General features: G+C 44.4%; 1 protein-coding gene and 1 long non-coding RNA gene across 2 annotated transcripts in view; one reads left to right on the forward strand and one right to left on the reverse strand.

The window, feature by feature from the left end:
- The window catches only part of GLRA1 (glycine receptor alpha 1), an 80,139-nt gene extending 76,858 nt beyond the window's left edge, over positions 1 to 3,281 (forward strand). The window contains exon 9 of the mRNA XM_087867840.1: positions 2,967 to 3,281. Coding sequence (XP_087723966.1) covers positions 2,967 to 3,281 — 315 coding nt within the window. The remainder of the gene's footprint in view (positions 1 to 2,966) is intronic.
- Positions 1 to 9,845, reverse strand: part of LOC123788516 (uncharacterized) — a 476,833-nt gene extending 466,988 nt beyond the window's left edge. Inside the window, exons 1-2 of the long non-coding RNA XR_015726851.1 lie at positions 9,397 to 9,845; positions 8,983 to 9,094 (exon numbers count right to left, since the gene is read on the reverse strand). This is a non-coding gene — a long non-coding RNA (uncharacterized LOC123788516). The remainder of the gene's footprint in view (positions 1 to 8,982; positions 9,095 to 9,396) is intronic.
- Between the last annotated feature and the right edge of the window lie 5,376 nt (positions 9,846 to 15,221).

The raw sequence follows: 15,221 nt of genomic DNA on the forward strand, positions 1-15,221 counted from the left end.
AGAAACCTCCCTTCAGCAGGAAATTTGCTGAGGGGGTTTTCAGCCCCAGATGGTGAGTGAAAAGGAACTAGCTCCATCCCTGAGTTTCTCAAAGCCTGTGATCTTGGCCGGGCTCCTCAAATCCCACCATCCTCCCATGTTACCTCATTTGTTGGGCACAAAGCATCTGGTCCTCAAATTCCCTGGCCGGCCTCATTAGTCAGATTATTAGGAAATCTGCGAGCCTGACTGGGCAGGCACACTCCCAACCTCCCTGGGTTCTAGAGACTACCAGATTGCCCCCGCTCCATCCCCACGCTTTCATTCCCTGCCATCTGCTGGGGAGAAGAGGAATAGCAAGCCTCTCGCCTGTCATTTCTAGGGAATTTCCTTTCTCCTGGCTACAGTGTGAAATTGATGATCATCTAAGTAGATGGGGCCTCCAGGCCACACCTCCACCCCTTCCACTCCCATGTTTAATTGATGAGGAAGGCAGAGAATAGTTCGCCCAAAGCTGTATATAAAATTAATTTGGTGCTTCCCTTGCATAACTAGAGCCCGGCGAGAAAACATGTTCAAGCACCCCATCCTGCAGCAAGGACTAAGCAGTACAGTTGGACCTGGACCCCCTTCCAGGCACAAGGTCCAGTAATTTGGACAAGCTGCCCCCAACTCCTTTTCTTGGTTCTGGCACCAACCCTCTACTGTTGCCCGACTCATAGACAAATATTTATTGAGATCTATTTGCCAAGCACATGTTCTTTCCCTCTTTCTGCAATGAGGGTGTTGGACCAGATTCAACCCTTTGCCAAAGATTTCTTGAGCATTTTTCACATCTCAAATCCTCCTGGTGCCAGAAATACAACCCCATTTAAAAAAAAAAAAAGAAAAGAAAGAAAGCTAGGAGTAGTGAAGATATACCGTAAACATTTACTTATTCAACAAATATTTACTGAGCTTTGAGCTTATGTCCAGAAACCCTGTTCATATGTTAAAGGTGCAATGAACATGAATAAGACTTTGCCTTCATGGAGCTTAGAGTCTAATGGGAGAAACAGACATTAATCAAGAAACATAATGTGGAAAGGCTGAGTGGCTCAGCTGGTTACAAGTCTGACTCTTGATTTCGGCTCAGGTCACGGCCTCAGGGTCCTGAGATCAAGCCCCACATCCAGCTTCACACTGGGTGTGGAGCCTGCTTAAGATTCTCTCTCTTCCTCTCTCTCTGCCCTTCCCCCACTCCTGCTCTCTAAAAAACAAAAATTAAAATTAAAAAGGTTTGCAAGAGATAAAGATACATATATATACATATATATATATATATATATGTATCTTTTTTTTAAAGAAACATAATGTGATAAGAGCTTTAAAAAAACAACAGAGAGGGATGTACAGGGAGCTCATGGAGTGCACAGCAGGAGCACCTTGTCCACCCTTACCCTCAGGGAAGACTTCTGAATAAGACATCAGTTCAGTGAAAGAGAAGGCATTAGAAGCAGAGGTTAGGAGTATGTTCCAGGAAGAGAGAACAATTTGAGCAGAGGCCCACAGTTAAAAAAGGAGCATGGCACTTCTGAATATATGTAAATATTTCAGGGTGACTGGTGCACAGAATGCCAGAGAGAGAATGGCACAGATGAGACTGGAGAGGCCGGCAGAGTTCTGGTCATCTAAGGCCTTGGTCACCACATAAGGATGCTAATTATCCTGAAGCCAATGGCAGCCTATTAAAGAGTTCAAGCAAAAGATGACCAATGAGATGTGTGTTATGACAACTCAGCTGGGTTGAGGGGGCCAGCCCAGAGACAGGAGAAAGACTGGGCTGGAAGTTGTCACAACAAGCCCGTGGGGTGGCCCAAACAAGGGTGGCAGGAGCAGAGCAGGAAAGGGGCTCCTACACGGTGTCTCCTGTTCTCTGTCAGCCCTGTCCTACACAGGAACAAGCAGAAGATAGGCTCTCACTCCTTAGGAGGACAGTGAGAGCCGATACAAATTTCCCAGAGCCACACACTGCATCCACAGCTCAGCGGAGCCTCTCGGTGCCACCGCAGAGCTCACATGGGAAGATCACAAAGTTAGACATGATAAGAGTGGACAACGGTGTCGCGTCCATTAGTCAGATCAGGAGAAGATCACCATGAGCTGAGAAAGGGAGAAATTAGAAGAATATGGGCAGCAGGCATGTTGGTAGTGAGCGTAAGGCAGTGAGAGAGAGAAATGCACCAGGGGTGACTGGCAAAGTGCAACCAAACTGGCAGGTGTGCAAAGCATAAGGTAAGGAGAAGGGCAAAAGCCTGTAAAGGTAAACTGGAGCCAAATGATGAAAGGCTTTGAACAGTAACTTAATCCGGAGCTATGTCTGAGGTCACAAGTGCCCGGGCTGCAGGAACATGGAGGGAGAAAGCAGCTGTGGCTTCCCTGACGGCGTGTGAAACAGAGCCAAGGCCCACAGTATCTGCTCTCTCCTGGGCTGTGCGCCCCCTCCCCCCAAACCATGCCCGAGAACACACCAACTGGGGAATAGGGTGGGGGAAGAGGGCAAGGAAGCAACAGAGGCAAAGCAGGGGATCTCACCTCGATTTCTAACAAAACATCATTTAGAATGTCTGCTCATCTATAACCTCTGAGGGTCAAAAGAACGTTTTGATGTAGTGGGGTGACTCTTTCCCCATTTATAGGAAAAGTAAAAAAACCTGAGACTCAAAGAGAGAAGTGACTTGCCTAAGGCCACACGGACAGCAAGTGACCCACCCAGACTTGAACATAGGTCTGCAGATGCTAGGCCACATTCCTATCCCCTGGTTTGCATCTGTTTCAGCGTGCAAGTGGCGCCCCTCTATAAGGCATAACTCCCCAGCCAGCCTAAGAGCCTTCAGAAACCTGGAATGGTAGAGGCAGGGAGGCAGGGAGAACCAGATGGGCCCGGCCTGGCCCCCAGGGGAGTGCCTTGCAGGGAGGGTGCCCAGCCCCTGTCTTATTTTAAGTAGAGCCCCATGCTGAATCTATTCCAGGAGGATGAGGCCGGAGAGGGCCGCTTCAACTTCTCTGCCTACGGGATGGGCCCAGCCTGTCTGCAGGCCAAAGATGGCATCTCGGTCAAAGGCGCCAACAACAACACCACCACCAACCCCCCTCCCGCACCATCTAAGTCCCCGGAGGAGATGCGAAAACTCTTCATCCAGAGGGCCAAGAAGATCGACAAAATATCCCGCATTGGCTTCCCCATGGCCTTCCTCATCTTCAACATGTTCTACTGGATCATCTACAAGATCGTCCGCAGGGAGGATGTCCACAACCAGTGACGGGTCTGGGATGGAGGGGGGGGGCTGGGAGAGGGCGGGGTGGGAACAGCACAGGAATCTGAGAGCCTAAGGAGGCGGAGGAGAAGAGAGGGAGAGGGCACACACACACAATTCCCTCTTTCTCTGCACTATGTGCAATAGCAAAATGCAGTGATGCATGAATCTTAGAATGTGGCACTATCTATTTAACCGTGGGTGGGCTGCGGGGAGGGGGGGAGGGAGGGGCTTTTCTAATATAGGAGCTGAGGGGTCGGGAGGAAGGGGAGGGTTAGGGGTGGGGGGGTAGGGAGTGGGGGAATAACAGCTTTCAGAAATTCAAGTCCATGGGCTGTGCAGTTTTCCTATTTGGAAGGAGAGTGCAGTCTGCCCCAGAGCAGAAGGAAAGCAATGTAATATATGATATATATATTCATGCTTAATATTAATGCAAAACTGCAAGAACAAAAGATTTGTTTCTAAACCTACCAACCTAGTAACTGCTTAAATTTTTAAAGTCACAGAAGTGATGGACAATTTTTCCCAGAGTGGAAACAGTCACAAATAAGCTTGCTCTGGCGTGTGTCCCATATCACAGCCCTCCAAATGCCATTCCTGTCTTCAAACTGGCCCGGGTGGACACATGCCAAAAAGCCATCCCACCTCTGCTCCAAGAGGGTTATACGGCCTGGCCATGGGTAGTGGAAATGTGGAAAGGTGGAGAGAAGAGAGGGAAGGACTAAGGAGATGGGACATCTCAGAGGCCCAAGGATTGATAATCAAGATAACTCCACCTCAATCCTCAGGTCTCAAGGCTAAGGACCACACCTGCCCCTCTCTGAGCCCTCTCACTTCTGTGCTTCAACACCCACCCCACTTACCCTCCACTGCCACCCAGAAATGGCCGCCACGGTGTTCCCATTATATTGCCAATATGCAATCTTTTTTATGGTTAAAAAAAAAAGTAATAATCTCAAGAAATAATATGCAGATAGACTGAGTATGAACAGATGCACTTTTTTCAAATGTCTATTTTTTTGGAGAGTCTCTTTGGAATTGCAAGTGGGTATATAATTGGGAAGGTGGGGTCAGTGGGATGAAGTAGATTTATTATACAGTGGTTCTACAGAGTGAAGTTTTGAGAGGCGAAAGGGTAGTAATGAGGCTGTTGCAGCTCAGATATATACGGGGGGGAAGACAGAGTGATGTTTAGGAAGTCTGTTCATTATATTTTGACATTTCATATGCTACAAATAATGTGGGAAGCGTGGGGGGAATGACCCCATTATATTTTTATAACTCTTTTTTGTTTTCCTTTTTGGTGCTTTGCTTAGCTTTAACATTTAGGAAAGTTAAACAAATATTTCTTTCCAACTCTGAAGTGCCAGAACTATCCCAGGTTAGCTAGGGCACTCCAGAAAAAAGGAGAGGGACTATGAAATAAATTGTGAGGGGTGGGGGACCCTGCTGAAGGACACAGATGTTCACTGATGGAAGGTCTGCAATGGGGACCATAGTACTAAAGACAGGAGTAGCCTCCAGTAGCCTGTGTCCTCTGCCAACAGCACCATGCCTGAAATGATGGCACTGCTGTCTGGGGCATGCCCCCTGCTGTGGCCTGTGACCAGTATACTGGATTGCATCTCTTCCTTTGCACTTTAGTGTCTTGGCTTAGGATCAAAGTAGTGGTAGATGGTGGGGCACAGTGGACAGTTGGTTTGTCCTGAAGCTTGGGGTTTCACGGGGGCTTTTAGAGTATCCCCAGTGTGGGGGAGGAGAGAACAGAGACACTGGGAGCCTAACTCTTCCCTAAAGCCCCATCCCCTAGGGGAATTTCTCCCATTCCCTGTGGCACAATATCTAATACCTCTAGAGGCCCAAAGCACCAAGCCAAGCCAGGGACCTAGCGCGATTTGGGTGAAGAAAATGCACTGTGCAGCCAAAAAAGGATTTAGCTTTGAGGCTTAGATGAAAAAACTGTTTACATCCAGGGTCAAGGTTAGTAAGTCACTGCCTTCCCTTCTCTTGGCCTGTGTAGACCAGAAAATTAAATTGTATAATAATAGCCTTGGATGATGTGGGATGGAACCTGGAATCCTGAGTGGGAATCTCTCATCCACGACTATCCTTTTTATCCTTTTCCCCACCACAAACTGTCTAAAGGAGGAAAAGTGAAACAGAGGGATCTGAACAAGTACAGGCAGTTCAAGCCTGGAGTATCAGTCTCTCAACTGCTATCAGCACGACATTCACTTTATTTAAGGGAGGAAATCCACGATTCTGCAATGGCACAGGAGCCACTGGAGAAGCTATTTGCCCCTATCACTAGCACTTTATTCACTTTAAGGGGAAAATCGTTTTTTAATTAAAAAAAAAAAATTAAAGCCCTTTTCTCTAGTTTACTCATTACTGGACTAAATTCAGAATGTCTGAAGTCTAGGTGACCAGGCAGCAAAGGCCTCTGTCAGGGACTAAAGACGGTACCAATTGTTCCAAGACATTCTGCCTCCATTCGAACAGCAGTAGCTGCAGATTTCAAACTGGGCTCCTCGTATGAGGTGTCTGGAATCTCTCCGAAACAGAGAAATCACTGGGCCATTTGCCCAACCTCTGCTGGGTCCTTGAACTTCTGCCACCATATTCAACTTGTGGGCCCACTGGGAGCTGCCAGGTCTAGTCGAAAGTATCTAACAGACAATAGAATCATCTTTTTGAGACACAGAGGGGGAAGGTCACTGAAATCTTTGCTCCAACTATTCCAGACTTGGTATTCCTCATGGAAAATAAATGTGAATGGTACATTATAGTGGAAAAGAATCTGAATTTTAGTCCTATCACTAATGTGTTGGGGAACCTTTGGTAAATGATTTAGCTTTAGTTCCTCTACAAAAACAATGGGGAGAGTGGTACAGATCTCTAACCCCTTCCAGCTCTAACTGTCCCCCGTGCTTGAACGGGGTTTACACAATGAAAAGTTTAATGTCACTTTGATTTCTGAACCCTCTAGATAGGCGTGCACGTATATATATGCACATGTACATGGACCCACACAATCCTCGTCAACAGTCTTTCTTCTCTGGAACATTTGCATATTTGTTTTTCTTTTTGCTCTACTTTATTAAAGATGAGCAGTGGTGGGAAAAAAACATCAATGATAAAGTCAAAAATACCACTGTGAATTAGAAATGGAGCATGCTCAAAGAGAAGGCATCGTCATTAATGTATAATGTAGGAAGGGTTTAGCAATAAATTACACGGATCTTATCATTATTTACAAAATCAAACTAGATAATTTAGGCCAAAACATTTTCTAGGTGGCTCCAAAATACAGGACAATGCTTTCTTAATTTCCTTTTCAGTTTGTGCACAGAGGGTATCACACTTTGGGACTACATAGGCCAAACGTTACGGTAGGGGGAAAACTGAAGGAGGCGTCATGGGTGGGTTAGTGGTTTTCAAGCTCTACATGGCTAGCCCCGTATTTATGCAGGGAGATGGAACTGGATACTGGTACAGAGCAGATCAGGTGAGCTCACCCACCTCCAAAACCGCAGCTATTCCTAGGAGTCAGATTTAAGAAATATTCACTAAGCAGATAGATACTGACACCAGTGACTTCTCACCTACGTTAGTTTCAAGAGCAGCCCAAAGACATGGCTCAGCTCTGCCACCCTCTGGTCCTTTCAAACACTGAGAGTCCATTCTTGGCTAAGGCTATAAAGAGTGACCAAGGACAGCAGTGAATAGAAAGATGTGGAGTCTGTGTGTGAGAGACAGAGAGAGAAAGATTAAAGACGGTCATCTGATCCAAATTACTTCTTCCTTTAAGCTGTCAATAAGTAAGAAATGTATCCCTGTAAGAGACCTATCAATATTTTTCACAGACTATTTTTTCATACTAGGGAGAAAATAAGTATGACAGGAGCTGGTGCCTTTCCTTCAAAGTACACACTTTTTTTTTTTTTAAGTACACGTTGTTACAGGCATCATTAAAAAGAGACTGTGTTTTGTGAGGCTCCATGATATCAGATTGCGACACCAGTGCCCCAGCTAAGCTGCCCGCATCAGGGAGAAGTCAGTCTTTTGTGAAAACGACACTCCTTAGGTAACTGCCACACGCTGAAACTGAAGGGAGCGGAGCTCTCGTCACGTGCGTAACTGCCTCCTTAGTAGACTCAGCGGGCAAGAGAAGGGCTTGAGGTGCAGTGTGTGTCGGCTCGAGGACTGGGGTCGAGCCACTCCGCCCCCCGTCTGACTGGAATCCCAGCCCAGGGACAATGAGTACCACTCTGGAAGTTATAAGATTTATTCCACAAGCACCTTCTGTACCTTCTGCCCACCCCCCACCCCAACTCCGAAGAGGCGGGCAAGATCAGGTTTTCTCTACGGGCTGTGTTTCTCAGACCGACTAGAAAGCTTGCACTCTGAGGGGCTGGTAAGGTCTGCTGAGGAAGGTCAAATGGGCCTCTACTCTCTGATATAAAGCATCTTTAATTCAGGAACCGACCAGACCAAAAATTCGCTAAACAAGCATGTTCTTAAAACAGAATATCTTTTCTTCCTCCACTAAGCCCCTTCTCTCAGAAACCAACTCCAGAAATTTGAATTGAGAACCTTCTGACTTTCCTGCAGCTCTACGAAGCCAGAAACAGGAGCTTATCCTGACCAAAGGAAGGAGTAAAAGAAATTCGCCTTGTTTTGTTTGAGCCGGCTTGTTTAACTACTTTTATCGGTATAAGGAAAAGGACGTGTTGGAAAGGCTTTGGTTTCACAGGATCCTGAAATCCCAAAGAATAAGAATATCCTTGGACAGGTTGAAATCCTGGCAGAAATAGAGAACTTTGAAAAATCCTGAACTGCTGCCCTCCCCGCCCAAGTTAATCTAGAAGCTGGAGGGCCCAGAATAGATGATGCCGCTACCAACTTATTCTCCCGCTGCTGCCTTCAGGATTTCTCAAGCTGTAAGGACAGCAATGGCAGGCGATAGATTTGCTCAAACGTGGGTGCTACTACATGCTGTTTTGATGGAGCTGTGTGGTTATTTAAAGCAATAATTAAGGTGCTTTATCATTCTTTAGAACAGCAAAATGAGTTCCAAAGTAGAAATTATTGCCTAATAATTTTTAGAATCATTAAGGCTTCTTCAGCTAGCATCCAGACCATTACTTCTCCCTCTTGTGCTCTCCCCTACCTCCTCCCACTGCCCCCCTGCCAGCACATCCTGTCTCATCAGTTTGTGCATCTCATTTTGTGAAACGGAACGCTTCCAGAAGGTGCTGGGTTATTTCTGAGGGGGCGGAGGGTGGGAGGGCTGGAATGGACATAGTAGCTCCTGTCTCATTTGTTTTAAGGCTGCGATGTCTATTCTTCCTCTTGCCTGTGCATTTTGAAATTTCATTGTTCTGGAAAATTTCCATTGGAACATTGGGTCGGAAAGTCAGAGTCTAAAGAATGGCAAGCCAAAAATATACCCTTCAAGAGCCCAGTGGTGAAAAGTACGTTCTACATAAGGCCATTAACCAGCTACAGAGCAGTACCCACTAACTAACATGGGGACAGAAGGCATTTGCTTTCTCACAGATGCAGGCATAATGGGCCTCCCGTTCCTACATGTGCCCTGCTGCACGATTCCCTGCATGGCCTGGTTTTTGGCCTGCCTTTCTTCAGATTCCACTGCTTTCTTAAGCAATTTCAGAAACTCAGTATCCTCTTTAAACACACCTACCTTCTGAGGTAGACGGAGTTCAGTAGGAAGTGAGTCCTTGTTCTGGTGTTCCCTCAGGCTCACCACGGGAACACAGGTAAGCTACTTGGCCTTTCTTGGCCTGCCCACTACCCTGTAAAAAGAGGAAGCTGAAGGAGATTTTTCAAAGGCAAACCCTGGATACTTTGATGGGCTAAAGAGAAGGGTATATACCATGTGTTAGAGAAGGTTTCATTATTTCCCCGTTTTGGGGTCAAGTTTGGAACCCCATCCCAGGCCTTTTGGTGGGCAGGTAGGGAGAGGTTAAGAAAGAGGAAAGTCTTGGCCCTCAAGGAGATTACAATCTTAATTGTTTTGTTTTGGTGGGGTTTTTGGCCATGAAAGACAAGGTGTTTCACAGCGCTGATGGACTTGCCTCTCAGACCGGCTTCTCACCTGAGCATCCCATCAAACACCAGGACAACATTCCACTCTGGTACTTTAGCATGTATGTCCTGTGAAGGCTTAACCCATTTCCCATAGCAGCTGAGTTCTCTCTGCAAGAGCCTCTGGAAGAATCAAAGAGAAACACATCAGAGCAGAACTTGTGAGCTACCCCTAGGAAAGTAACTCCAATGACTCCAAGTCCCCTCCCAGTCTGCTTCCCCACACATACAATTTAATCATAACAAGAAACTTCCAGCAAGATTTAAGAATATTTCCCCCTATTTGTCCATTATGCTAGCTGCAGTTATAGGCAGAACATGTGGGACTGCTCCAGACCACAAGAGAGATTCATCTCAATTCATATCATTAGCTAGGCTATACTAATAAAAAGAAAAAAGATTATAGCAGATGTGGCTGGACGTGGGCTAGCTTACTCCATGCCGCACCCCCAAACAAAACCTCACCCTGGCAATGATGCTTCTGAAATTGCTTCCACACTCCTGTAGCTCCAACAAACACTCCTTATAACCAGAAAACACTGCTCCTATTTTTCCCAGCAAGGATATATTTATGCTTTATATCAATGGAATCTCTTCAAAACGTTTATAGGTTGACATTATGACAAATGATCTTCACTCTCTCTTCATCTGGCCCTGGAATTAATGAGAATATCACAGACGGAAACTTTTTTTCTTGTTTCCAGATTTAAGAATTAATAGACTTAAAAAAAAAAAGACAAGTTTTGATTTCCCATAATAACATAGAAACCACACTGTAAACCCGTCATTTCCTATCCTACGGTAGAATAGATACATGTGTGATGACGCAAGTACAGTGAAATGGTGATTGTATATGATGGCTACTACAGGGTCCCTGTAAAATTCTTACATATTTTCCCCTTCAAGCTTCAGCTTTCCTATCTGTACAACAGAAGCACTGAATTCGTCAACCTTGAAGGGTTTCCCCCAGCAGCAGTTTTCTTTTAAAGCCACTTCTCCAGTTGTCTTTTAGCTGCTGAAAAAAAAAACAAGAGCACTTCCCCTAGACTTAAGGGGGTCCCACTTGTCATATTACCCTCCCCGTTTTCCTCTCTATACCCATTCGTGGTTTTCTGGTGCAGCAGAAAGGGCACTAGCTTCCAAGAAGGTGAAGATGCAACCACTATAGGCACGCAATCAGCTTCTTTATGTATTTGGGGACAATAACACCCACGTCACAGGTCCACTGGCTGGATAAAATGACATCATAGGTATTAACCCCACCCCCCACTGTAAACAATGTAAAGCATTGTCATTATCTCAGTCTCCCCGAAATTCTTTTTTTTTTTTTTTTAAGATTTTATTCATTTGACAGAGAGAGACAGCCAGCGAGAGAGGGAACACAAACGGGGGAGTAGGAGAGGAAGAAGCAGGCTCCCAGTGGAAGAGCCCGACGTGGGGCTCAATCCCAGAACTCCGGGATCAGGCCCTGAGCCAAAGGCAGAGGTTTAACGACTGAGCCACTCAGGCGCCCCTCCCAGAAATTCTTACATCTGCTTCTGTTTGCCAGAAGAGGTCATCCAAGAGCTTGCTTTCAGAATTGAGGCTGTCTCCCCAAAAGCCAAATCCACAGGGCAGCCTATTCACTGACATTTCAGGACTAGCCCCTCTGTGCTTACCTCAGAGCTTATACACGCACTGAAGAGAACTAAATTCTAGCCCTGATTCCACTCATCAAGCATCTACATCCCTTTCACCCAAGTATCATTTGAATACTGCCTACATAGAAAGCACATACAGATCTGCAAACAGTTGTCACTTACATGTAGATTAGTAAAAGACTGTGAATGAACCCTGAATATCACAAGGCAGCTATTGAGCCCCTACTATATCCAATCTGCTAAATTACATAATGTAATTCCCACAATGGCCCAGATCTCAATTTATAGATGAGGAAACCGAGGCTCAGAAAGTTTATTAGCCCAAGTCGAAGTCTTGCCAAAGTTCAGATATGATTCTATAGACAACAGGAAGCTAACTTTTGGAAGTAGGCATATGTGTTTACCTTTTTCACTTACCTGTTTTTGACCTTCAACAAATTATTTGGCCCTCTGTGACCTTAGTCACCCCTCCCCTGTAAAAAGCTCTATCTTCCCAAATTATTGAGTACAAAATCAGGTGATTGATGTGGTCATTTACTCTGTCATTAAAAAAAAAAAAGTATATAGGTGTTTATTAGTTCATTTTAACTTAAATGAATCTTTTAACTGCTAAGAAATATGGACCCTTTTGCCTTGGTACATTCTACTTATACAAAAATTTACGCTCCTATAATCTGTTTAAATGCCAAGGAATACGATCTTTTTTTTTAAAAAAAAAAAGATTTTGTTTATTTATTTGACAGAGAGAGGGCCAGCCAGCGAGAGAGGGAAAACAAACAAGACAATCGTGGCCTTCCTCTTCTGAGAACATGGATATAAACAATACAAATCTATCAGCCCACCTTAAAAGTTGAGAGCCTACTAATCTAGTTTTGGGCTTATGAGGGATTTAGAGTTGATATGGGGCTATTTTCTGGCGGTAGAACTGTGGAATAGAATAAAATGAGTAAGCAACGAGGCAGGACAGAATATATGCCATTTGGAGGATAGTGAGAAAACGCTGGTTTGTAGTCCTGCATGAGAGCACTAGGTGCCTGGAATGGCTTGGATTTGGCCAGAATCAAGAGTAGGGACTAGACTTTTTCTGGAAGTCTTTCGTAAGTTCGGAATTCCTTTAAAACATCCACTTGACTAAGAGCCTACTACAGACAATGCCGAGGCACAGGAACAAGACTATAAACACCGTCCCTAACTAAAGAACTTACTAAAAATTTAGTGCAGTGACTCATTCAAGGGAAGATACAGTGACAACGGAGGCAGACAGAATTCAGAAAAATGGTATCTCACAGGGACAATCCAAGTTCTCATGCGGAACAGGACATTTGAGCTAAAACCCTAAAACAAAGGGTTATTTTCCACAGCAGTTTGCTACCTGGATTTACATAACCGTGGTCTCACCCACCTTTCAAAGGGTTAACACAGGTAAACCACTTCCTTCAGGCAGGTATTCAGGTAAAGTGGGAGCATCTCTTCGTATGAGATACCATTGCAACAAGAGTATGGAAAATGGCAGGCTGACCAATGTTCCAGTAAAGGAGGGCCTTCTAATGGTTCTTTATTCCCATCCAGTCTCTGGAAATAAAGTGGGAAAATGAAATTATAGGGAAATATATGAACATACACCTCCCCCACAAAAAATTATTCTAAGTAGAAACTGCAGCTTGTCTCCAAGTCCTTTTGTTCCTGACTTAATCCCCTGCATAACTGATGTGTGCTAATTAGCCAGACAGGAGCTCACGGGACAAGGCCTCTGCTTACTACATTTCCTAGGTCCCACCTGGCTTCATCTACGTCTCTTCAGTTGTATCCAGAAGCTACAGCAGTGACACCAGGAATGTCTTAGCTATTCCTCTGAGGACCAGGGCAGCTCCTTCTGTGCAGCTTTGGACGCTGGTGAGGAAAGGGGCACTCTGAATGGACCCTATTTAGTGACCTCAAGTCAGATTCAGTGAGTCTCCAGGTCACTGCTATAGACCTGCTTTTAGATGACATTTTGAAATGTCCCAGCCTGGAGAAAGCAGCTCAGCCTTTCAAGGTTTGAGTAACAAGTGGAAGCTCAGGGAACAGGTCTCAACTGGTGTCAGTCAGGACTAGAATATGTATCCTCCTTCCGGTCTATCAGCTTTGTTTTTAACCTCCCTTGCACCTGCCTATTAAATCTAGTATGGCTGGGCAGTATGCCTTAAAAGCAGGGCATCCGAATAAAACACAGCCTCTTTTCCTTCAATATAGGAGGGGATGATACAATGCCAAAATAATCACTAATGAGGGCAGAAAATAGTAACAGAGAAAGGAGGGTGCCGTGGAGCAGGCAGAAAATAAACCAGGGAACATTTCAAGGCTTACGGGCCATTTGAGCAGTAGTACCTTAAAGAGGAGGCTTTGATGGATGGGGAAGAGTACTTCAGCAAAAGGAACAATGTGAGTAAAAACATGGAGGTAAAAAATAAGGGGCATATACAAGGTACAGTGATTATCTGTTTGGCTGAATTGTAATGAATGGTAGGCATGTTTGAAAAGATGGATTTGGAGTACATCATAACCACCTTAAAAGAAGAATAAGGGATCAGGACTCTGGAACATGGCAGTTCTAAAAGACCAATCAACACAGTATCCCTTCATGGGCAGCGCAGCTCATTCTATCTTCTTCCAGACACTTCCAGCCTAATTCAGATTTCCTGTACTTATTTTGGGAGAACTTATCTTTCCCTTCATCTAAGAGGCAGATATGGCACCCACTAGATATTCGCATCTTCAAGGGCATCAATTCAACCCAAGTATTAAGCATTTAGTTGTGCTAGGTACGCACTAGAAAGGGGTAACAGAGGTATGGTAAAGTCATGGTTCTGCAGTGAATTCACTATTCTATAGTGATTCTAAAAAGTCACTGCTAAAGTTGTAGCTTTGTCTACTATCAAGCCAATACTTAATACAATGAACATGCTTCTAAAGGAGAGCTTGTGGTCCAAATACTATTACCTTTTGTGATCTGAAATATTAAACAGAGCTGACCTAGAAGGAAAATACAGTCTAGTATGTTCTTTTTATTTCTTAGCTGCATCTGAAACAACTCCTCCCAACCTAGAGAGAACTTCCCTATTCAAACCATGAGATCATGTCCACAAGAAAAAAGGGTATGGGGGGCAGGGGAGAAGCCAAATATGAATAGAAAAAAATAAGGAACGAAATATCACTGGTTTTTAATCAAGTCATTGCTACTGGAATTATGTAGAAGGAATAGATTTTTGTTTTTTTCAGAACAATTTACCTTTCTTAGGCAAGGTAGTTCTTTAGAAAGAATATTGTGGGGCAATAGGTATTACCTACCCTGCAAATGAAACTTCCCCAAATCTTATTTAAAAATTAGTCCTTAAGTATCAAATAAGCAGTTTGCTAAACTCAACTGTTTCCATATTCGGTTTATTTCTACCTCATTTAAAGGTGTACCATGCTCAACATGCCTGAATGGCATGTAAAAAGCTAAAAAATTGATGTTCCCACAATGCACTTCAGAACACTTAAAGTTCATATTTCGTACTTTCATGGTCCAATCTTCCAGTACTTAATCTACTATAGTATTTTCAGCACTAATGACAGTTAAATGAGATGCGTGTAAATCCCCAGTGGGGCATCTTGCTACTTAGCATATTGGGCACAGATAAAATGGCTACCTAAAGAAAAAAAGAACCTGAACAGCCAAGTTCTACTCCCAAGACTAAAATATAGTAGGTACCTCAGAGGCCTCCAAATAAGTTTTAAACCTGGACACAATACATGTCTTCAACTGCTATAATTAGAATTGAAATGTACAAAGTGGACCACAAAGTGACCAAGACAAAATCCTTAACACTTTTAAGCCCTCTAGGTAAGAACACGACTGCCAAAGGATGTCCGCGTCTCACTGTGCCGATCAGGATCACGACTGACCTGTTGGCTAAGATCACTCTATCCAAAACTGATGAAATCATTGCAATGGAAATAGCTAGCATCATTTTGGGTTAAGAGCGGCCGGTGCATGATTGGGAAGGACAGTGAGTGCTCACTTTCTAAGTGTTCAAACGTACTACCTTCCAAATCACAATTCTTTGGTCTTCTCAAGATAGGCCATTTCCAGAGACCTCATTCTCAAACTTGACTGGCCCAGGGAACCCATAGGAGGAGAATGAATTACCTTGCAGCCATAACTGCTGTAAAC

This window comes from Ursus americanus, chromosome 15 (genome assembly GCF_024610735.1).
Source record: "Ursus americanus isolate L20-20 chromosome 15, mUrsAme1.1.p, whole genome shotgun sequence".
NCBI lineage: Eukaryota > Metazoa > Chordata > Mammalia > Carnivora > Ursidae > Ursus > Ursus americanus.